The sequence below is a fragment of the Bicyclus anynana genome, chromosome 22 (genome assembly GCF_947172395.1).
Source record: "Bicyclus anynana chromosome 22, ilBicAnyn1.1, whole genome shotgun sequence".
Taxonomy (NCBI): Eukaryota; Metazoa; Arthropoda; class Insecta; order Lepidoptera; family Nymphalidae; genus Bicyclus; species Bicyclus anynana.
This window is the reverse complement of record NC_069104.1, coordinates 3,960,046-3,984,945: the sequence shown is the minus strand read 5'-3', so window position 1 is coordinate 3,984,945 and position 24,900 is coordinate 3,960,046. Positions and strand designations below refer to the sequence as shown.

Below are 24,900 nucleotides of genomic sequence, written 5' to 3'. Positions count from 1 at the left end.
AATTAAAATTAATTACGGAATAATTCATGATGTACCTACTTCGCTATTAATGCTTTATTAGTATTTAACATTAATTAATATTCACAATAAATCAACTAAAATAATGTAGATCACAATTAATAAAAATAATAACACTCAATTACGCACCTTAGTTTTTACAATCCGTTCCTCCCTGTCATTCCAAAAAATAAAACATGGCGACCGACATAGAATACAACCACAGACAACATAGAAATAGTGAGTAAGAGTACTATAGGAAAGTCATGTTACACTATATTGGTCATTAAAATCAACTGAGAAATATCATCTACTTACTGTATGATATCCAGTATCCACTAAGGGCACCGGATGACATTTGTTACATAAAATCTCAATTTGGTATATCTATAATGGTAAATTGGTAACTATCAGACGTCAAGGTTAGTAAATTAGCCTCCTTGGTCCAGCAATGTATTGAAAATGGTTTACCTTTAGTTGTTCGAAACACGGAACCCAAAGAGAAAAGTTTGAAGTGGACACAATCAAAAGTGTACCCTTTTATTTTATTGTTAAAAAGTTAGAGAAAAACTCATACCACTGCAGCTGCTGCCGATAATAAAGGATTTGTTTTTCATTAATTAATTGGGCTTAGAAGTAATTCGATGACAATTTTATGGTTCATTTTCTTTTGGCCTGTGTAAGTTTTTTTTTTTTTTTTTATTCTTTACAAGTTAGCCCTTGACTACAATCTCACCTGATGGTAAGTGATGATGTAATCTAAGATGGAAGCGGGCTAACTTGTTAGGAGGAGGATGAAAATACACACTCCTTTCGGTTTCTACACGACATCGTACCGAAACGCTATATAGCTTGGCGGTACGTCTTTATCGGTAGGGTGGTAACTAGCCACGGCCGAAGCCTCCCACCAGCTAGACCTGGACCAATTAAGAAAACAATCGGCCCAACCGGGGATCGAACCCAGGACCTCCGTCATTAAATCCACCGCGCATACCACTGCGTCACGGAGGCCGTCAAAAGTAATATACAGAAGATGTGTAATCACTAATCAGCTTTGTTGGTCCAGTGCAGTGGCGTTCACAATGTTTTTTACTAGGGTAAGCATTATAAGTACCTAAAGATAATGGAAAATTCCTTCTTCGATATACTCCACAGGGTATGTACTCCACAGCGCATGTATGTATAAAGTGCACGCCATTGGTACAGTGGTAAGCCTATGTGGCTTCGGATCATGATGTCTTGGGTTCGAGGGGTCGGGCTGTCATATACTGAGCTTTTATTTCTTTTAAGAAATTTTCAGTTTTCTTAGTCCGGAGTTGGTAAGTTGGCGAGTCTGTTTATTATCATTAACGTCTGGTAATGGTCGTTAGTGAAGTTAACATTCCGTAAGCCCGCCAATCCGCAGTGCAGCAACGTGGTGCGTCCAAGCTCCATATCCCGTTCTCCATATTCTGTAAGAAAGAAGGCCTTGTTCTGTAGAGAGCCGTTTACATAGGATGAAGGTATAAAGGTGCCGAGGCAAATATTACGTAAAACTCTAAGCAATGATATTTTATACTATTAGATATGTTACATACTTCCAAATTCACCGTGTGTCCGAATTTAGCTACTCCACACATCGCACACACACAATTTTGTGTTTGCTTACTTTATATATTTATGTTTATATAGTTTTTACACTCGACATTGTAGACAATGTTTAGGTATTACCTATTTGTATAAATAACTTTCGTTGTTTAATATGCGACTCAATGAAATTAAGACAATTCGTCACTTCGTCGCGTCATTCGCCTCAGTTTTGGCGCGCTAGTGTCATATCTCCATTACAAAATCTTTTGTAGGAACCATAGTTAGCGACCAAGTCTGGGACCCGTTGTGTTCTCAAACCAATTATTGTATAGGACCTGCCTCGCTAGACGTTACTTTTCTGTCAAAGTATATGATCAACGATCTAATGCGATTATAAAAACTGTGTCTATAGAATCGATGTTTTGTAATTGTGTTCGTCGGTTAAAGAGCTCCGTAAGAATATCTTTTGGTGTAATTGACTGGTGTAAAAAAACGGGCAAAAACTTCTAGTTTAGTATATGATATATACCAAATCTAAGCTCGTTTTCTTCAGAAAATGACAGACAATTTTATTCGTGACTATGAGTGCGATACAGGTTTGTTTTTTTTCCTTCTATAATTGGTCTGAGGTTGTGTTTGAAAGTCCATGCAAGATGCCTATGTCTAGCAATGGAAGTCGACGTCGATGATGATGATGATGATGATGATGACTCTAAGAATATTGAACATAACATGCATGACATGAGAATGACAAGTGATTTAGTCCATTTTAATCTGTGAGAGGAAATGTTATTAAAAACTTAAAAAAAGTGCGGAAAATTTTACAAGGACGAAAACGCGGGAGTCCGCTAAACCAGACTAAAATAAAAACTACGCTCCTTGCGATGGCCGCTCGGAAACACGAAAGGCGTAGAAAGAAAAGGAACTTCCTTATACAAAGTTAATTTACTTAAATAATCGATAAATTTAGCACCCGATCTTCGAACGTATCGAAATTCGCTATACTTTCCTGATATAAGACTTCAGAGACTCACAGTAAATATCTTCTACCGATATAACAAACTAAAAGATATGAAATACCTTTTGTAATTTACTACTTTTGATTATCTACCTATATTGATTATTAAGTGAGAAATTAAGTCAAATTAACCAAAATCTTAAAAATGAAAACTTAATTAGTTGAAATTCTTACATATTAGCTTCCTTGCATTTAATGCCTGACATTTTTGAGAAAATACATAAAACAGAACAGATTTCGTTAATCTCTTAAAAATAGTGAGGAGTAAAATCAACCCCCGTAGACAGATGCTCATGTCCACGTCAACCCCCTATTATTCTGTGCTACCCAAATACTTTATTTGAAGATTTTGCATTATATTATGATGATTTCTGTCAGTTCCGATACCTAATCTAATTCACTAAGTTTGACGTTTGCAGGCTAATTCACTAAGTTTGACGTTTATTAGTTGACATAGTATATACGAAATGACGAAATAGAAATAGGTATGTTGATATTCTATGTAACAAAAGTAATCGGTTGCCTATTGACAACCCTTTTCTGAATATCATATCATACAGTAGGTAGTATGTTTATTTTAATAGGTTGATAATAAAGATCGAATTACTACGATCGATACTGATGTGAGTCCCATAAAAGAACTTTGTACCAAAATCGAGAAATCAATTTGAATTTTAATGATGACATCTTGGGCTAAGTATATCAATGTACACTCCAGTATCAGCCGATAATCGGTACAACAAAATACGCGAAATCGTAAAAAGATCGAGCGTACGAAGCGGTGTGCACCGACCGACGGTCCGACCGCAAGAAATCATTATTACTACGGAATCCATACAAATAATTGGCCCGTAAACATGTCAGGGCGGCGTCTCTGCCATGTATGCGGCGCTAGGGTTGGCGATGGAACAGTTTTAAAAAACGAAGCTTTTTTTTTTTCAAATGGGAATAAAGGCAAAGATCGTTTGTCATACAGCCTATAAAGTTATGTATAGAACCTTTTTAATTGTCTCTCGAAAGTAACACTTCGGAATAATAGGAGTATCTAGGTCATAGGTAGGTAATCAGATAGCTATTGTTGTATTTGAGTCACATCACCATTTTAAATTAAAAATATACAATCTATGTGGAAACTGTACATTTATAAACAGTGGAAGCAGTAATAAATGTCTTGCATTTATTTGATTTCTATCGATAGCTATGTTATAGAGACATTTTAATTAAGATCTTTTGTTTCTAATAAGCTTCTATTATTTGGACAGATGTTGTACAAAATGTACTCGTAAGTAGGGTTATTGTAGTAGGCTTCTTCGATATTACGAAAGTCATGTCCACCGGCTTTTATATAATTAAGTCATCGGGGATGTAGCTCAGTGGTAGAGCGTTCGCTTTGCATGTGAAAGGCCCCGGGTTCGATCCCCGGCATCTCCAGATTTTTTTGATATGAAACTTTACTTTAAGAAACCTAAGTGATACATAATAGTAATGTATGTATCTACGTCATGTAAATTGAAATTTTGGTTCAGTTAAACACCTGATTTTTTTTATAGATCAATAGGTATATGATTTATATAGATAACTAATAGACACCGCGCAGTTTCACCCGTCTAAAGCCTTCCTCGATAAATGGGCTATCTAACTTTTTCAAATCGGACCAGTAGTTCCTGAGATTAGCGCGTTCAATCAATCAATCAAACAAACAACTCTTTAGCTTTATAACTTTAGTATTGGGAATATAGAAAGTACCTATAAGTTGTGAAAATTAAGTAAGTTCCATTTTGCTTTCTCCATTAAATGAAATTATTGAGTATTTTAAAAGATTTTTTGTTGACTCTTCTCAATGGAATCTGCCTTCGGAGTTAGGTGTTGTTTTGATTTTTCAAAAGTACTTATGAAAAAAAAACGAATTTTGAATATGAATTAAAAGATGTTTGGCAACCCTATGGTGTGTCCGAATCCGTCAATGTCACATCAATAGAGTGTGGCGCAGTTTTTTGTGTTGCGCCCAGCTGACCGACACTTGTGATATCTTCATTGTTATCTAAGCTGAGATCGTTTAGAGAAGCACTATATAAAATATTTGAAAACGTTGTAAAATACTAATATTTTCCTCTGATATTACTATGATTTTGATATGGGAGATCGTGTCCAAGTTGCCGTTATTTATAGCTTGGCTACTTCGTTCGTAACACTCCCGATGCGCGCGGGCCGAGAGAGGGGTAGCGATGAATGAAAAACCCACGACTGATGCACGTCACTTCCCCGCGCTCATACGATTTCCCACCCGCGCAGTCTTTCCCCCTGTCGCCCGCTTAACATGGGAGTGTTATCAACAAACTGGCCAGACTACAGCTTGGCGGCAACTCTTCGAAAAACACTGTTAAAGGTCAAACATAAGTGTCAAAATGAAGTCTCTAGCGAAGGGCTACCTCTAAGTCAAGTTCTGACGATTGGAAACCTGATTTTACATAATATTACGTCGTATCATAAAATTATGTCTTATACTCTGACATTGAGGATCTGGACCCTCGAACCTTGTTACCTTGTTATCTTTGATTGCAACTTTCGAAGATTTGGTGGCCAAAAAAATGGAGATGCCGGGGATCGAACCCGGGGCCTTTCACATGCAAAGCGAACGCTCTACCACTGAGCTACATCCCCGATGACTTCAGTCATTAAAAGTCTATAGATGATGGAAAAGAAGTCCTACGAATGTACCTATAGGTACCTACGTCTAGGTAACATCTGTCCAAATAACAGAAGATTATTACAAACAATAGCTTACTTTTAAAACTAAGCTATTGTTCAACCGTGATAGCCCAGTGTATTTCCTCTGCCTCCGATTCCGGAGGGTGTGGGTTCGAATCCGGTCCGGGACATGCACCTCCAAACAACAATAAATATCACGTGTCTCAAACGGTGAAGGAAAAACATCGTGAGGATACCTGCATACCAGAGAATTTTCTTAATTTTCTGCGTGAGTGAAGTCTGCCAATACGCATTAGGCCAGCGTGGTGGACTATTGGCCTAACCCCTCTCATTCTGAAAAGAAACTCGAGCTCAGCAGTGAGTCGAATATGGGTTGATAATGATATGAAACTAAGCTATTGTTTATTGTTTAATCTTAAACCGGAACGCTAAATCGCTGGGGCTTAGATACATGCGTCTTTCAAGGTAGGGTAGAAGCTAGCCACGACCGAAGCCTACCACCAGAACCAAACCAGACCAGCAGGGTTATTATGTATATCAGTGTACCATTCAATCAATCATTCACTACATAGTTTTTCATCGTATTTTCATCTAGCTTTGTTTTTATAAGGAAATTACATAATTATCCTCATTTTACGTAAAATTACATTAGTATAGCAGTGGTAATAGCACAGATAACATATGTACAAGGTAGGTAATAGCAAGTTACTTTGTACATATGTTTACGATATTTTACCAAAACACTGGTATTTACGTAGGTAATTTTTTACGGCCTCCGTGGCGCAGTGGTATGCGCGGTGGATTTACAAGATGGAGGTCCTGGGTTCGATCCCTGGCTGGGCAGATTGAGATTTGTCCAGGTCCGGCTGGTGGGAGGCTTCGGCCGCGGCTAGTTACCACCCTACCGGCAAAGACGTACCGCCAAGCGATTTAGCGTTCCGGTATGATGCCGTGTAGAAACCGAAAGGGGTGTGGATTTTCATCCTCCTCCTAACAAGTTAGCCCGCTTCCATCTTAGACTGCATCATCACTTATTATCAGGTGAGAATGTAGTCAAGGGCTAACTTGTAAAGAATAAAAAAAAAAAAATTTGGTTAAAATATTCATGACGATCGTTAAAACGAAAAAATCACTTTTTAACATCATTTGCCATTTGATGTGAAATGGCGTAGTCAAGGTAATTTCGTAGAAATAACTATGTTAGATGATCACAAAAACGAAAATACGATAAAAAAAGATGTCGTGATTTATTATTTGAGTGATAGTTACTATACCTACGCCGAGATACATAATAAATAAGATCGTTGGCTTGTCCCGTGATCAATATCGATCGGATCTGTCATTTCCATACACATTTTTTTAGGACTCGAAGCGTTAGCGTTTGTAGAAAGAGAATCGACGTGCCGCATGGCTCTGAACTATTTTAGAAAACACAAAATCCTAAAATGACCCGAACTGGGAATCGTATTCAGGGCCTCTGTTAAAACTACAGCATTATTGCACAAACATGTTTTTCAAGTTTAAAAACTCATTTTTTCATTTTAATAGTAATAACATTCAATTAAGGTCTTTTGTTTTTAATAAGCTTCTTTTGTTTTATCAAGTGTTTTCGATACGAAAATAAAATATGGCTTGCGCTCTTGCAGACATGTCTACAGGCTTTTATACGTGTATGTCATCGGGGATGTAGCTCAGTGGTAGAGCGTTCGCTTTGCATGTGAAAGGCCCCGGGTTCGATCCCCGGCATCTCCAGAATTTTTATATTTAAACATTTTTTTTCTTAAGATAGGTAGGTGTCGGTAGGTAACTGCATATGAAATAGGTAGGTAGGTAAGTATGTACTTCATCATTATCATCATTCACCTAGTGGGGGGTCGATCAACTTTGCGCTTTACGGTGCGGAGTCGCCATTCGAACTATATCTTTTCGAACTATGTGTCTCGCCCATTGCCACTTCAGACTGACTCGCTAAGCTATGTCCGTAACTTTGGTTCTTCTGCGGATCTCCTCATTTCTGATTCGATCACGCAGAGATACTCCAAGCATAGCTCGCTCCATCGCCAACTGAGTGACTTTAAGCCTTCTATTAAGGCCCATAATTAGCGACCTCAGATCCGTAGGTCATCACTGGTAAAGCGCACTCTCTGAAGACTTTCGTCTTCAGGCACTGAGGAATTTTGAACGCAAAGATGTCGCGGAGTTTCCCGAACGTTGCTCAGCCGAGTCGGCGATTCACGTCTTTCTAGAAATTGGACCTACCTAACTGGACTGTGTGTCCTAGGTATATAATCTGTTCGCGTCATGTTCCTCATTATTGAGGGTCGTGACCCCTATCACACATTCACGACTTTTTCCCACACGATGTCACGCCATGCGGTTCGGCTTTTCGCGACTTGTAGAGCTTCGTGTACTTTTGTATCGAGAGTGGTGCGGATTTGATCTGACTAACGTAGGCTACGTCCTCAAGGTCTCTTCCCTTCCACTTTGCCAGTGATAACAAGGTATATAATATTCGTCTACAATTTCGAGCGCAGTCCTCAACAATAACTGGGTGGAGCGGTACATTGTACATGCAGGTTTCCTCACGATGTTTTCCTTCACCGTTTGAGATACGTGATATTTAATTTCTGAAAATGCACATTAACTGAAAAGTTGGAAGTAGGTACATGCCCGGAGTGGCTATAGGTTTACCTAACTGATATAGAATTCTACAAACACTGTACCTTTGTACATTGTAGACTTCCTCATTTGTAGACGACTTCAACAAGCTATCACGTATTTTGATATTTTCATTCTACCCGCAAGTAACAACCGAAACTGCCTTCTACCGTCTACCTACAGATCGATACGAAAACGTGACAAGAGTTCTAACTCTCAGTGCTATACAAATGGCAACATTCAATATAATTATACGCTAATGTAACCTCTAAGCATAGAGAATAAGGGTGAATATCGTTTGATAATTTGATGATTTAAAGGGAGGGTGTATGAGGAAGAAAAATTTGATAAAAAGTGTATTAAACACGTTAGCGACTAGTTCATAAGAAGGTGTTTTTTTGTTTCATAATGGACTTTTGTGGTTTTTTTTAAATAGGCCAATTTTCCCGTTCCCCTCCAATTTGTCGAAAAGTACTGTGTTAGGAGTGGGCGACATTATCGAACCCACGACCTGTCGGTATTGAATCTGGCCCCTTTACCGTTTGACTATTGAGGTTTCATTATCATTTTGTTATCTGCCTCATTGGTTTCGAGTTTAGCTGGCTCGGCTATGGACAATAAGGTCCAGGGTTCAAATCCAACAATAAAAAAAGACGTCATACTATAATGCTCGCCACTCACCATCCGATAAGCCCACATGTTTTTGTTATCACATGCACAGTTGATCGCGATATGCATGACATCATGCCGATCGCGACCAACACACGATCAGTTTTATCGGACCTCAAACCGTTAGCACTGCAGAGATCAGCGGCTCCCTGCAACTCTGATATCCTCGGTCCACGTAGTGGGGGGTCGACCAACACTGCGCTTTCCGGTGCGTGGTCGCTATTCCAGCACCTTGGGACCCCAACGTCCATCGGCTCTTCGAACTATGTGCCCCGCCCATTGCCACTTAAGCTTCACGACTCGCTGAGCTATGTCAGTGACTTTGGTTCGTCTGCGGATCTCCTCATTTCTGATTCGCTCACTCAGACTCCAAGAGAGACTCCAAGCATAGCTCGCTTCATTGCCCACTGAGTGACTTTGAACCTTCTAATATAGGCCTTATTAGAAGGCTTCTACTATTATGAGTAGGTAATTTTGTAGGTTTACTACGAAACTTAACCTAAACATTTTTTCTTGTCAACCCTGGCCTCGAACCCAGTACACAGAGACAGAAGAGGCACTTTTTATCCTGCATTAGGTAATCAAAAAGGTAATTTTGCTATTTTCAGTTAAAAGGTTTGAATTCCATTGCATCTTTGAGCCTTATCGATTCCCGCCTACGTTACTTGAATGCCTAATGAAGCTTTGCTAACTTACATTTGCAGTTCACGTGAACTCTATTGCTTGGGAAATTAGTGTCAATTTTCCTTGATTATTTGAAAAGGTGTTGGTTTTGTAGAAGGTCAACCAAGTGCTTCAGGAGTTTTAGTCGTGGAAAATCCAGATTTCAGTAACAGGCTGAGACAAAGAATATCTAATTAAATACTCATCTCATTTATAGGTAGGTAGGTAGGTATTTACCTACCTACCTACCTATAAATGTAAACCTAGTACCTAGTATGGTTACGTCATAAATAAATATCCACAGTTATATTTGTTTACCACCTGACAGTTCTTGAGCGTCAAATTTGACATGCAAAACCTTTTTGTGAATACCTACTTAAACTTAGGTGATATTTTAGTCTACCTGCTATGCTATAGGAATTACGTTTTTTTATTGTAAGTAATTTGTTGTTCATGAAAAATGATCATAACGAAATTCTGTTTAAATACAATGAAAATTAAGCATATGTTTTATTGGGTAGGATTCTACTTTATTTGTACTTCGATAACTATGTAGGTACGTATTAATGTATTTATTTTTATATTGTAACCTACCTACGACGTAGCAACGTGTATTGATATTATTTTTTTTTTTTGTTCATTTCTGAAATTAGGCACAACAGACGATGACCTTTGCCACCCAAAATAAAATCAATATAAAAAAATAAACTACGCCGTAGCGCCGTAGCTCATAAAAGTAGCTTATTCTGTAAACCAATTTATTATCGCGCGCCAGAATTCGCACGTCAGTACCACGCCCACCGCGCCCGTAACCCCACGCCTTCTCCACACGTTCCGCCGCCAATGAGCGCCCGACATTTGAATTTCAAATCGACGCTCGCTCGATATAGCCGTTTCGCTCGTTCCGTTGCGATCGGTTGACAGAATAGCGTCGATGATTACGCGCGTTCTTTTTTTGAATATCCGATATTCGAATAACAAAGCGCTTTGAATAGGGCTATAGATAAAAAAAAACAAAAGTAGAAAAAAAAGTGTTGTTCTGATTTTGAATATGTGGTTTATAGAATACATACGTTAATAGAGATTACACAAATCTAATTCAGAAATAATAAAATAATAATAATAAAAAAAAGATTCCGAGGATAACCTCCTCCTTTTTTTAAGTCGGTTAAAAAAGAAAAAGAGTGGAAATTTTAATTAAAAGTCCTCAAGGATTTAATCTACTATTTGGGACAAACAATTTTCAAATAAAAGTATTTTTTTTTCATTTTACTATAAAACAATACAAATTAAAAATATTTTTTTTTAAATGAACCCTCGTACCTAATATGTTTGTCTACTAATTTATCTAAGTAACAAACACAAAGTCCCTCAGTTTATGCACAGTCATGATTTTTTTAGGGTGAAAAATTATTTATTTCCATAGTATTCCGTAACAACCCTTTCCATAATCCTTCCACAGGATAAAGAAATGCATTTTAAAAAATTGCATTTTTTATTTTAGATGGATACCGTTAGACATGGAGATTGAGGAGTTACTTCGAAGGCTTTCTGGATTAGTGCGTTGTTCTGACAAAGATGTCTTGAGAATATTATAAAGCTGAAGAGTTTGTTCGTTTGTTTGAACGCGCTAATATCAGGAACTACTGGTCCGATTTGAAAAATTCTTTCCGAGTCAGATAGCCCATTTATCGAGGAAGGTTATAGGCTATATATTATCCCCGCATTCCTTCGGGAACGGGAACTAAGCGGGAAAAACCGTGCGGCGTCAGCTAGTGTAAGATAAACTTCATAGTTTGAATTTATTTAGGAGTTTATATTTTGTGAATCTGGTAAGGTCTGTGGTTATGAATCTACTGACAATGGCCTACCTATTGCTAAGCGATTAAGCTATTATCTATGCTACGTAGGAATTAGATAGTCAAGGGTTCTGGTAATAGACTACAGGGTCGTGGCAAATCAAATAAAATCAAATCAAATCAAAAATCATTTATTTCAAGTAGGCTCAGTTTACAAGCACTTTGACACGTCAGTTGACTATATGTAAAGATTCTACCACCGAAAGGCAGGTTCTGCTGAGAAGATACCGGCAAGAAACTCAACAGTTGCTCTTTTGAAAAAGTCATACAGTATTATAATTTACAATTGATAACAATTACAATTTCTTATAGTTTTATTTCCTGTGTGAAGGTGGAAGCTGATCCAATAGCCTCCAAGCGCTGGCAAAAATTTATAGGTCATTTTGTACCACCAGGAGACTTGATCATTGTTATGAATAATAACATTAAGCATAACGCCGTCATTTGTAAGCTGTCCAACTGAGTGCAGGTGTGACTTCAAAAGACCAAGTTTAGGAACATTATGATTATATATTTTTGTACGGCATTCTTACAATAAATATTTAAAAAAAAAATGAAAATTCATAGTGTCGTACAAAAATTGCCCCACAAAGTTGGGAAAATTATTAATTTTCCGGCGATTTTTGCCACTTACCTGTACTTAGTCTATAAGGAGACTTAAATGCCATCACAAATACTGTCATTATAAAATTTATCTAATGTGGGTATATACCTATTTATACATGCATTAAAGTTAAATGTTAGACCATAGCTTAGAGTAAGGTTTAAAATAAGCTAAAAAGTTTGGAGATGCCGGGGATCGAACCCGGGGCCTTTCACATGCAAAGCGAACGCTCTACCACTGAGCTACATCCCCTGTACTACTGTAGCGTGAAAGCCTTATGTTATTAATCAACGGCTAAATTTAAACACAGCTGTATAAATAAAACAAAGAGTGGAGTGGTTTTGGGCCGAACAAATACCAAGAGGTCACTGGTTCGATCCCTGATAGCCCAGTGGATATAACCTCTGTCTTTGATTCGGAGGTTTGAATCTGGTTCGGGGCGGGCACCTCCAACTTTTCAGTTGTTTGTAATTTAAGAAAATATATTTAATGTGTCTCAAAACGCTAAAGGAAAACATCGTGAGGAAACCTGCATACCTGAGAATTTTCTTAATTCTCTAGGTGTGTGAAGTCTGCCAAGCTGCATTTGGCCGTGAACTAAGGCCTAACCCCTCTCACTCTGAGAGGACGCTCGTACTCAACAGTGAGCTGAATTTGGGTTGCTAATGATGACTACCTATTGTCTTTACGACTAATTATATTTTTTTTGTGTCGGTGGTGTTTGCTGTAAGGATAACCAACTATCTGAGGGATTACAAATTGTAACGTTTATTTTGAAAGAACATCTGCTGAGTTTCTTGCTCTCGCAAGCTCTTCTTTGCAGGATTTGCTTTCCGAACCGGTGGTAGAGTCACTACTCACTGACAAACTAATGACTTTCGAAAGTGCTTGTATAAAAGAATACTTGCAAAAGTTGAATTTGGTTCATATTAGTTAACTAAAACACAAAGTCCATTGAAATGTTACATTTTTAGGCCTTACCCGATGTTTTTAGAAAACGTGTTTTTTTTTCTTTAAAGAAAACCAAATGGGGTCGCCATCTTTGTCCCACAAGTCAAGGTGTCCTCTAAAAAACGCAACTCCAAATATAACTTTTCAATGGACTACACAATTGAAAACTATTCTACTAATACTAACTAATTCCGAAGCTCAAAATAGAACCCAGGCTCTTCCGGTTACTAATCTTAGTAATAGCCTTAATAACCATCATAACCTATAGCTAATTGCTTTTTTCACATACTTTATTCGCATATAATCCAAACACCGTTATATGACTGTTCGTACAGTATCATTTCTTCGAGCAATTACTGACGAAGTATCCAATATAACTTGACCTCTCCCTTGTTATACATGAACCCTTATTTCGTCTTAGTTTGTGAGAACGTAGATGGGGGGTACAGTTCAAACGAGACTGGTGGTTCATTCACTTGAAAATTGCTTTGACAGTTAGATACAAAACGTATGAGGTTACAGGTTAGGTCATACTTAGGTTTAATGTCGTGAGAATATTTCTTATCGTATTTATTGTCAAACATTTTGAAGATAATTGCACATTTTTAAGTCTGTCGTATGTCATAAATTAGGTTCTTTATTGGTGGACGCGGTTGGGTTGTCACGTAGAGCTAATTTCGAATTGAATCGCTGAGACTCGAGACTTGCTTAATAAAGTACCTCGTTGAAGATCTTTTGTAAAAATCTTCTTGTTGTGTAGTTTTTGTCTTAATAAGTAGGTATTTCTGGAATAATATATCACATAACTGGATACATAAAATGATTTTTAAGGATGTAAAAGAAATTTGAGAGCCGTGATAGCCCAGTGGATATGAGCTCTGCCTCTGATTCCGGAGGGCGTGGGTTCAAACCCAGTCCAGGGCATGCACCTCCAACTTTTCAGTTGTGTGCATTTTAAGAAATTAAATATCACGTGTCTCAAACGGTGAAGGAAAACATCGTGAGGAAACCTGCATACCTGAGATTTTTCTTAATTCTCTGCGTGTGTGAAGTCTGCCAATCCGCATTGGGCCAGCGTGGTGGACTATTGGCCTAACCCCTCTCATTCTGAGAGGAGACTCGAGCTCAGCAGTGAGCCGAATATGGGTTGATCATGATGAAAAGAAATTTACCTTAATTTTTTGATTCTAAATAGAGCTAGAATAAATAATGCATGATTTTTGAATAAATTTTAGCTTATTAAACCTCTGACATGCCCTTAACGATGACAGCATTTGATGGATGGATGGATGGATGGACCGATCAGGAACTGGAGAGTCCTTTAGGACTTTAACAACTGAGACCGGCTAAACTTTCTTTGCATCTTCAGTGACTATCTTCCTTCTACTTCTAGTTTCTTGTCCATCTCATTACTTAGTTGTTCTACTTGGCCCTGCAGACTTTACAAAGGGATTAGAACGAAGTTCCGGATAGTGCTAAACTGTGAAACTTTATTGACCGTAGGGTTGATAGCCGGAAAAGCTGATAGCATGGTCAAAAAGAATGGGAAAATTCTCTTCCTTTCCTCAACAACTCCTACTAATAGAGGTAGCAAGTTAGTTGGTGACAATTAATAGATGATATGAAGGAAATACCTTAATGGATCACTGATGGAAGGTTTATGGTGATATATTTAGAGCATTTTTAAATATATGTAAGTAAAATAATATTTTGAGCACTACAAATACGTGTTATATTTATTATTCCAACAAAAACAATTAAAAGTTAATTTAATTTTAGTAAAACATTGCGAAAAAGGAGGATTTTCGTTGTGACTCGTTTTTTTTTTCACAAACACGTGAAGATTAGCGAAAGTCGTAATTGGAACACACCCCCGCCGGCGCGCGACGTGACGCTCCCGCGTGTCACGTAAACGTAACCCAATTACTGCAGACGTGACGTTAGGTGCGCTAAGAGCTAGCGGAGAGAATTGGTGAGCCACTTGAACAGGTTACTTAGTTTATTTATCTATCTATATCTACCTATATATTGCAACAAGAGAGTAGAAATCAAAGTCTAGTACTACTACCAATAAATATAAGTCAATAAAATTAATACAAAAAAATATGTATTTTTTTGTATGTCTGTCTGTTTACATTTTGATTGGATTTTAAAACTACTTAACGGATTTCCATGTGGTTTTCACAAGTAAATTATGCAACGTAAAGAGGACTTACTACATACAGCTAGGCTTTGTTATATTATTAACTTCGTATATAGGTAAAGAAAAATTGTTTGTTAACTGTAATAAAAATAACGCAGAGTCGTATTGCCTTAAATTGTAATTGTAACTAGTAGATAAGAATTAGTAGTATATTAACCCTAATTTGAAATTACAATTCCCATACAAACTTATCAATTGAGATTTCTGAATTATGTTGGCTGTTTCTTTGGGTTTTCTCTATTGTTTATATTATAAAATGTGCTGTTAGCGTGTTTGTATTAGTAAATAAATAAAAATAGTAAACAAAATCATTTTATATAACAGAACGTCAATATGCAAAACACGTTTTCTAGGAAAACGTCCTTCAATAATCTGTTACCTTAAGTTTCACCAGAAATTTAGGGTGAAAATGTATACCTTGAAGTGTACACATTTCACCCTAATTTTCTGGTGACGGTAATGTCAATAAAACTATACAGACCGAAGATTTATTAGGAAACAGACACCTATTCATTTTAATCAAAGATTTTATTGTATTTATACAGCTGTGTTTAAATTTACGCGAGGATGTCTTATTAAGGTAAGAATTTCACGCTACAGTAGTACAGGGGATGTAGCTCAGTGGTAGAGCGTTCGCTTTGCATGTGAAAGGCCCCGGGTTCGATCCCCGGCATCTCCAAACTTTTACCCATATATTTTAGGAAGTATTTATAAATTAATTAACTATTTATGCTCCAATTTACATATTATGTATCTATAATGGAGAAGCAAGCCGTGATAGCCCAGTGGATAGGACCTCTGCCTCCGATAACGGAGGGTGTGCGTTCGAATCCAGTCCGGGGCATGCACATCCAAATTTTCAGTTGTGTGCATTTTAAGAAATTAAATATCACGTGTCTCAAACGGTGAAGGAAAACATCGTGAGGAAACCTGCATACCAGAGAATTTTCTCAATTCTCTGCGTGTGTGAAGTCTGCCAATCCGCATTGGGCCAGCGTGGTGGACTATTGGCCTAACCCCTCTCATTCTGAGAGGAGACTCGAGCTTAGCAGTGAGCCGAATATGGGTTGATGATGGTGATGATGAATGGATAAGTTCTATATATATTAAGTAAGTTAGATTATATTTTTACTTAATTTTCTGTCTACGCCGTCCCCCCCTCCATACCATGTACGCCTATGATTGTAGTCAAGCGCAAGTCTATTCTGAATTTATAAAAGTACGGATTTCTGTTTTATCAAATGTCGAGCGAAATACGTCCACTCGCTCTCGGTAAAGTTCCGCCAGCACGCTCGTTCGCCGCGGCGTGCCGTGTTCGCAGCGACTTGCGAGGCTCGTTTCGTATGCCCGCCGCACGCCAGGGCCGGTTCGCGCACACATCCACCGCACGCCGTATAGTTTTGATAGCAGATCCTCTCAATGACCGCTGGACCGACAGACTCGGCACACGTGTGCCCCGCGCGACCAAAATGCATGTAAATATTGTAAATGCATGCACGCGCGCGCGTTTCAGAACGTATCACGCGCGGGGAATCCTCCGTGCTGTTTGACGTTTTTTTTTAATTTTTTAACTGCTTCAGGTTCTTGTTCGGACGAAAAAAAAAATTCTAATTGTAAAGTTGTGGGACAAATTGTTGTGATATGATTTGAGTTTTTATAGTGTTTTGAGGGAATTGTCTGCGTGAACTGTGGTTGTGGTATTTTCAGTGATTTTCCAGTGATGTACTTACAGTGAACTAATTTACGTTTTGTAACAATTTTCATGAAAGGACATTTTGAGTTAGTAGCTTGTATTGTTCAAGAAAATGAGTTGATAAACGTATTTTAAGTAAGATAAACGTATTTTAAGTAAGTTCAAGATTTGATTTAAGAAACGTCTCGATATCTAACTATGCCGATTTTTAGCGAAATATTTGGTTAAAAAAAACTCAATTTTCTTTTAAATACACTAATCATAGATTAGGTAAGGGTTGCAGCCACCTACAGTTATGTTTATGGCGCATTGCATTAACAAGCTTATAGCTAAGAGCTTCGTACGGTTTCAAAATTCGGGCATACTCTGACAATAATAACATGATTTTAGCCATCTATTGAATATTCAAAAAAAAACACTCACGAAAGTTTAAATTCTAAAATAAATGAGGGTTCCACCATCATCATCATTTGAAGCCGATGGACGTCCACTGAGCTGAACATAGGCCTATTGTAAGAGCTTCTAAACACCACCATAATCATCCAGCGGTACCACTTGATATCATTGGTCCACCTACTGGGGGTCGATCAACTGCGGGGTCACTATTCCAGCATTGGTGGACCCTAACGTCCACCAGCTTTTCAAACTATGAAGGTTTAGTAAGTTACAATTGCCGTAAACCCGTCAAAGGCTTAAAAACGAGCAAACAGCGAAGTTTTAGTGATTCTTACATTCGTGCGCACTCCCGCGTTTTGAGCCAAGTCAAACAGATGTTATTGCTTGACAAACACAAAAACCCGTAATCACATGAGGTTAACAAAACATTAACGCAATAAATACTTTAGCCGAAAGCAAACATCACATCGGCTTTACTAATAGGTGCTGATAAATAATACTAAAACAATCACCTTACGTATGCCCGCTGAGTAAATATATCGTATGTTGGCTCCTAAGTAACGTACACCGTAAAGAACTAATGAATTCACGATTCCAAATTCAAATTAGATTTTTTACATTCTAATTAACTTTTTTTAAATGATTTTACAGCTCAGTGTTCTGACCTTATTATTTTGATTTCAAAAAGATTTTTTTGCATATTTTTTAATTTTTATTTTTAGTAAAACTGATATTGTCTTTACTAAATAAGGCTAAAACAACCACCTTACGTATGCCCGCTGAGTAAATATATCTTATGTTGGCTCCTAAGTAACGTACACCGTACAGAACTAATGAATTCACGATTCTAAATTCAAATTAGATTTTTTACATTCTAATTAACTTTTTTTTTAATGATTTTATGGCTGAGTGTTCTGGCCTTTATTAACCCGATTTCAAAAAGATTTTTTGTTTTTTTTTTTAATTTTTATATTTAGTAAAACCGATATTATCTTTACTAAACAATCACTTTATGTATGCCCCTAGAGTAAAAATATCGTATATTGGCTCCTAAGTAACGTACACCGTAAAGAATTAATACATTCACGATTCTAAATTCAAATTAGATTTTGTACATTCTGTTTCACTTTTTTAATGATTTTACGGCTCAGTATTCTGGCCTTAGTACTGTTAATTGTTCCGATTTAAAAAAGGATATTTTCTGTGTATTTTCAAAATTATTATTTTTAGTAGGTAATGCCCATGTGTTATTTACTAAATAAGAATAAAACAATCACCTTACGTATATCCGCTGAGTAAATATATCGTATTTTGGCTCCTATTGTAACGTACATCGTAAAGAACTAATGAATTAACGATTCCAAATTCAAATTAGATTATTTTTATTAATTATTTTTTTAAAAAGGAGATCTTCAATCCAATGTGTATGTTTTTTTTTTAATTTTTCTTAGTAAAACCGATATGGTCTTTACTAATAAGACTAAACCAATCAAACCTTACGTATACCCGCTGTACAAACATATCGAATGTTGGCTCCTAAGTACTGGCCAACATAATTATTGAAAAATACAGTGTAATGAATTTACCTGACGAATTCACGATTCCAAATACAAATTAGATTTTTTTATATTCGAATTATTTTTTTAAAGATTTTGATTATGGCGTAAGGTTATCAATATGATTATCAATCTACCAATCTACTTACAATTCACTTGATATTTTAGGTAGGTACACCCGAATGATTGTTTTATTGATTTTACGGCTCACAGGTAAATTTTTCTCAGATTCCAAAAAATATATTCTCAATGGAGTGGTAGGTATTTAGGTTGGTTATTTTTAGTTAGGTACCTGTACTAAAAATATCTTTATACATAACCAATTCTAATACCCAAGTATAGCCAGGTATATACCAGCCAGGTTTACAGTTTTATGAATAAATCAATATATATTTACCTATAAGTATATAGATATATGCATAAATACACAAATATAATATTGAGTAAATAACGCATCCACACATTCATATAATACTATGTGTTAATTTAAATATTTTTCCGATTACGTAGTAATAATATCTAAGTACTCATAAAGTTCGAATGTTTCTAACCAACTAGGTAAAGTTTAAGTACTTCAGTTAAACTATAAATAGAGAAAAAACAAATTATTAGTTTCAAGAATAATATGTGACACCATATGTGCGAAAAAGTGACGAAAATATAACAGAAAGTGACAAAAGTGATGATAAGCGACTGACGAGGTCAGCATGGAGCACGGCGGAGGTTTCGCATCGTCGCCGTGGGCAGCCATGATGCATGGCATGCATAGCATGATGCCGCATGACTATGCACATGCTGCGCCCGTGCCGATGGACCTGCATGTGCCACAGCCGTTCCCTTACTACCGGTGAGTCACATTTTTTTAATATCATCATTTTACTGAGCACCAAACATTAAACAAAAAAATTAGAATATAATTGCTTCAGTTTTCAAAAATTTCAAAAGAAACTTTTAGACAAATAAATCTTGATAAATGCGATCGAAGCGAATAGATCGTTTTTTTTAAATATAAATGTCCAATTTTGCTTAAATACTATATTTTATTTAAGCGTATTACATTTTTTTATAGCTAAATCTGAAAAATACTATATTTTTCTGAAAAAATGTTACCATACCTACGCCCAGTGCTCAAAAGGGCTACCTTATACCAACCATAAAAAAAATATTTTCACTACTCTTGCTCAAAAACACTGTCATATTACCACTCCACAGCGGGGCTAAACAAGCATTTTAGCTTCTAGGGGCTAAAGTAATTTTGTTTTTTAATTCTTGTCTGTTACGAGTACTAGCCAAGTACTAGCCTACTATAAAACGGAGGAGGTTTTATTCGAAAATGGAATCATTATAGGTAAGGCCCCGATTGTTTTGAAAAATAAATAAAAAACTTTAAATTGGAATGAAATGCAGCGTTCTTGTCTGTGGAATGCGTTTATTTTTTTATTTAATTTTTATTGAGTTGCGAATAGAGCGTGATTTGAAGACATAGGACATCCTTTACGGTGTAATACCTTTGCCTTTTTCTCATGTGAAAAAAAATTAAATTAAAAAGCGAGAATTTAAAAAACAATTGGCGTGAATAATACACACTTGATTTTTTTAAGAAATTTATTGTAAATTTGTGACGGTAACTTATATATTGTCCAACATTAATTGTTATTGTTGTCTTCATCTAGTAAGAATGGTGATCCTAATTTGGAGATGGATGAAATTTTCAATCTGTTACCATCAAAGTCGAGACGCATTTACTTAAATCCCTACCTAGGTAAAGTGGAGAAAACAACACGAATGGATTCAATTACGAAAGGAGTTTTTTAAACTATTATCATTATTCATCTTCACAGTATTCGGAAATTATGTTTCCGGGTAAAAGCATCTCCCTTAATATCCAAAATTGTAGACTTTGTACATTTAATTTTCAATTAAAATAAAATTTTTCCATATCATTTCACCGCGGCTTGTTGCCTCGACTGGTGACAGAAGGGCTGGCTCATTTTTTGCGCAAAGGATCAGCTTGGCTGTCCAGCGCGGAAATGCAGCCAGTATTCTTGCCACCATTCCACGTGGGCATGATTTGTATAGTTATTAGGATAAGTTAGCTTAAGTTCCTTATTGTATTCTTTCTCAATAAAAAAAAAAAAAAATTAAAATAAATCATTGAATATTGTACTAAACTATTTTAATTTCTCGCAATCGTAGTGAAAAGCAGAGTGTAACACGTGGGGCTAAACCCATTATAAACTGGGTTTCTATTTAGGCGGCCCGAGACGTAATGGGTCTTTTTAGCCCCTTGTATAACAATCTACTATTTTCTACTATAATTACGTTCTAAATTCGAATTGATTTTCCTGTTGCATCATAAAGGACTTTTGCTTGCTCATTTCGCGCACAAAAAACTTACAATTAAATGAGATGAAAGTTAAAAAAAGCGGGCAAAGGCAAGTTATTAATATGAAAGAATTATTATCTATACTTCTAATAAAGCTGGTTGAATTCTATACATTTATTCACAATTTGAGATTTTACTTATATCATTTGTAACAACAAACGTTAGCGTGACATAAAGGACGCTAGCGCCATCTAGAATCTATACTTATAATACAAATTCTGTACATTTTGTACATTCTGCACATTGAATTTTTGTTGGGGTGCATTATATAATCGATACTAAAGCTAAAAATTTTTTTTGTCGATTTCTTGTCTGTCTGATATAATTCAAAATTTTTTTAAATTCTAAAGTGGTGAAATAGGGTTTGAAAGTTTACATTGATTTACACGCAGACGAAGTCGCGGGCGTCCGCTAATAAATTGATATAATTGCAAGGAAATCAGACCAATTACAGTCGACAATGTAAAGCACCAACATTTCCGCACAATTGTACAAAGAGTTTCAATGTCATTAGACATTCTTTCACCTCAACTGAGAGCCAATTGGGTGGTAATTAACATGTCTGCAGTTCCCGAGTCAAGTGACACCTTAAACTGATTACGAATCGCTAAAGTGAAACTTTGTCTCGTTCAAAATCTTTCCTTTTTTATTCATCAGAATTTACAACCCATATATGGCTTACTTTTGAGCACGAGTCTCCTCTCAGAATAAAAGGGGTTAGGCTATAATAGTTTTCCACGCTGCATTGACCCAATGCGGACTTCACACATGAGGTTTCGTCACGATGTTTTTATAATACTAACTATATGAATTCTGTGGTCCAACATAGGTTATTTGTATTCAGCCCTTAGGGTAGGCAGCGCATTAGTGCATATACGAAGTGCAAGCCACTAGGATTAACGTACTCTGCAAAGTACGGGGGTGTATTACCACCAACGTCTTGACTAATCTCAGAATGAGAGGGGTTAGGGCTTAGTCCACCACACTGGCCCAAAGCGGATTGGCAGACTTCACACACGTAGAGAATTAAGAAAATTCTCAGATATGCAGGTTTCCTTACAATGTTTTTCTTTCACCGTTTGACACACGTGATATTTAATTTCTTAAAATGCACATAACTGAAAACTTGGAGGGGCATGACTCTATCTAAGAAGTCAACGATAGTCGTCCAGTTATTTGCCGTTTCCAACATTTTGGGTACAAGGTTTTCTACCGAGATATCACCCACTTTCGCACAAACTTCTTCTCTGTCTTTACTCCACCGTGAACAGTGGAATATTTTATGCAATGCGTTGTCCGTTTCACTACAGCACATACACGTCGCATCTGGCCTTTTTCTGATTCCTGCGAGATAGTCCATAAACAATTTCCACTGGGCTATCACGTCTCTATTCTCCATAGTTTGGACTATTAAATAAATAGTAAATACGAAATCTGTTGAACCAATAGCTAGTTGGTAATGACAGTTTTTTAAATTGTATATAAATTATGAGTATACTAATAGTAAAGCAATTTTGTAAAAGGAACAGGGTATCTGCGATCATTACTTTCGGAGCTACAGGGATTCAAAGAGTCAGATCTCTGAAAAACGCCCCATACAAAATGGCACGAACTGATGACGTCGTAGGCAATGTAATGATCGTTAGATTTGTATGTGCGTTCAAACAAAATTACTAATATCTTTGTTATTTGTGCGTTTATGTTTATAGTTCAAATATTAAAAAATGTCACATTTAATGAAAGGAAGCCAAAACTGTATGAATTTTCATCTAATTACGATAAAATATTTTTAATAAATTTTGAAATTTTATAATCTCATTTATTTTGCAAATATCCGGACAATCTTTGCTTTTTATGTATAAATTAGTTAACATTGACCTTATTTACCCGAATGTATCATTTTATTCAAACCTAGTCATCATCCCCATTGGGAAATATCATCTCTACTCTAAAATATCCGAAGAGTTGTGTTGTAGGTAAACGTAAAAATAAATTTTGGCTGAGTATGTTGTGAGCTCTTCTCAGACCAAGGCGCTTTGGAACCCTCGTAACTTTATTAACTTTCGACTATTATTACCACAATTAGATTAAATTAAATTATGACATAACCTGACTTTTCAAAAGTCAAAGCCTAATTGAATTAAATGAATTTTGAATTTATATGTCCACAAGATGTACCAACAACAAAGTTAGTGAATTGGTCTGCAGGAGCTATTTTAATCGCCATAAACTATTACTATAATAATGCAGGTGCTACATCTCAGAAGTTATAATTGTCTATCAAACGATGCGTATAGGAACAAAATCGCCACACAAAAAGCTGGCAGCAAAGATAAGCTTTACTTATTAGGGCAACATGCCAAGAGACCAGCTTTTTGCGCGCGCCGCATAAAGCACGGGAAAATAAGCATCCAGAGAAAAGTTACGAGTGTTTACGACTTTGTTTTTAGCTTTTTTTTCAACCTCCCAGAGCAGTGACGGATTTGATAGTAGGCTGGTTTTAATGGGTGGCATATTTGGCCTAAAATATATAACAGAAATAAAGAAAAACTAAGGTTCATGCATACCTAGAGAAAAGGAGTCTAAAAAATTTTATTAAAAAATTTCGGTATTTTAGTATTTACTAGACGTATTGTACAGTGGTAAAATATTAAAATTTTCTATTTTATTAACCCCTGATTTCTATTATAAATTTAATAATTACGACAATTAATATTTGATAACCAAGTGGTCCATACAAGAGGCCTGGTTTACGCAAGAGGCATATGTCCAGCAGTGGACATCCATCGGCTGATAATTGATGAATAAGTGACGTAGTGGGTTGTGACCCTACCTTCTGCATCCAAAGCTCTGGGTTTGATTCCCACAACTGGAAAATATGACAATACCCAAAATAATGCGACCCTTATTATTATCGTAAAACTAGAGTCCTTATTCTGTCTTTTCCACATACATTTCATATCTGTACGGCCTGATATAGTTTTCATATTTTAGTGCCCGTTGTCCTTTAAAAAAAAAAGAAAATAAAAAGGCTATTTATTTATTTATTTATATGTCCTTTGTGAATCCGCCACTGTCCCAGCGGTGGAGAGTGAGGGAAATATTCGTATTGTTCGTAAATTCTTTTGTAAGTAGCCGATATATCTACCTACGAGATCGATCCCGCTTTTTAGTGGATTGAAATTTGTGATGTTTGGAAGATGGTTTTGTTTAAGAGACTTTTGTCTTTGTGTGAATGAGACTTGCTTCTCTGGAAAGTTCAAAGTATTTCAGTTAAAGTATAATTTGTTAGAGTGTCACAATAATCACACTAACATTATAAAGGCGAAGTTTGTGTGTAAGTGTGTAAGTATGTTTGTTCCTCTTTAACACTGCAGCTACTAAAGCGATTTGGCTGAAATTTGGAATGGAAATAGAGTTTACTCTGGATTAACACATAGGCTGCTTTTCATCCCGGAAAAGTCTATGGTTCCCGCTGAATTTGTGAAAAACTGAATTCCATGTGGACTTAGTCGCGGGAGTCTGCGAGTATTTAATAAGGGTAGAAGTTATGGAAATGTAAGTTTTTCTCAAATATTTCGGGAAAATGGTACGATTGTCTATCTGATATAAGTGTCGGAATCAGTATTTTGGTGTCTACAAACTAGAGAAATCTTTCATAACAAGCTTGAGCAATTTGAAAGCTTATACACCCATTCTTTTTTAATTCAACTCGACTCTGTAATCTGTAATACTCTATCCAACAGATGAGTCGCTTCAGTCAATGATCTTATAGCGAAAACCTTCGACCAAGTCCTTTCGCTTGACCTTCGGATCAAGGGTCGGAGACAAAAGGTAATTTTTGTATTAAAGTAATTTTTGAGGCTGCGCATATTGTTAGAAGATTCCTCACTCTGGAACTTTGACCATCGGTTTTATGTGCCCTCAAATCGTGGAGCAAGCATCGATATAAATCTTTAGATGGGCTCC

At 36.5% G+C, this 24,900-nt stretch overlaps 1 protein-coding gene and 5 non-coding genes across 7 annotated transcripts in view; 4 read left to right on the top strand and 2 right to left on the bottom strand.

Annotated features, from left to right (window-relative positions):
* The first annotated feature begins 3,943 nt into the window (after nt 1-3,943).
* Nucleotides 3,944-4,015, top strand: Trnaa-ugc (transfer RNA alanine (anticodon UGC)). The gene has a single exon. It is a non-coding gene; the product is annotated as a tRNA-Ala (tRNA).
* A 1,158-nt stretch (nt 4,016-5,173) lies between these two features.
* On the bottom strand, nt 5,174-5,245 carry Trnaa-ugc (transfer RNA alanine (anticodon UGC)). The gene has a single exon. It is a non-coding gene; the product is annotated as a tRNA-Ala (tRNA).
* Nucleotides 5,246-6,973: 1,728 nt separating this feature from the next.
* Nucleotides 6,974-7,045, top strand: Trnaa-ugc (transfer RNA alanine (anticodon UGC)). Its single transcript has one exon. It is a non-coding gene; the product is annotated as a tRNA-Ala (tRNA).
* Nucleotides 7,046-11,926: 4,881 nt separating this feature from the next.
* Nucleotides 11,927-11,998, bottom strand: Trnaa-ugc (transfer RNA alanine (anticodon UGC)). The gene has a single exon. It is a non-coding gene; the product is annotated as a tRNA-Ala (tRNA).
* Nucleotides 11,999-15,507: 3,509 nt separating this feature from the next.
* Trnaa-ugc (transfer RNA alanine (anticodon UGC)) lies at nt 15,508-15,579 on the top strand. Its single transcript has one exon. It is a non-coding gene; the product is annotated as a tRNA-Ala (tRNA).
* Nucleotides 15,580-19,144: 3,565 nt separating this feature from the next.
* Nucleotides 19,145-24,900, top strand: part of LOC112046576 (protein trachealess) — a 262,436-nt gene continuing 256,680 nt past the window's right edge. For both annotated transcript variants that reach the window (XM_052888412.1, XM_052888411.1), the window contains exon 1: nt 19,145-19,392. In XM_052888412.1, coding sequence (XP_052744372.1) covers nt 19,253-19,392 — 140 coding nt within the window. In that variant the 5' untranslated portion in view covers nt 19,145-19,252. The remainder of the gene's footprint in view (nt 19,393-24,900) is intronic.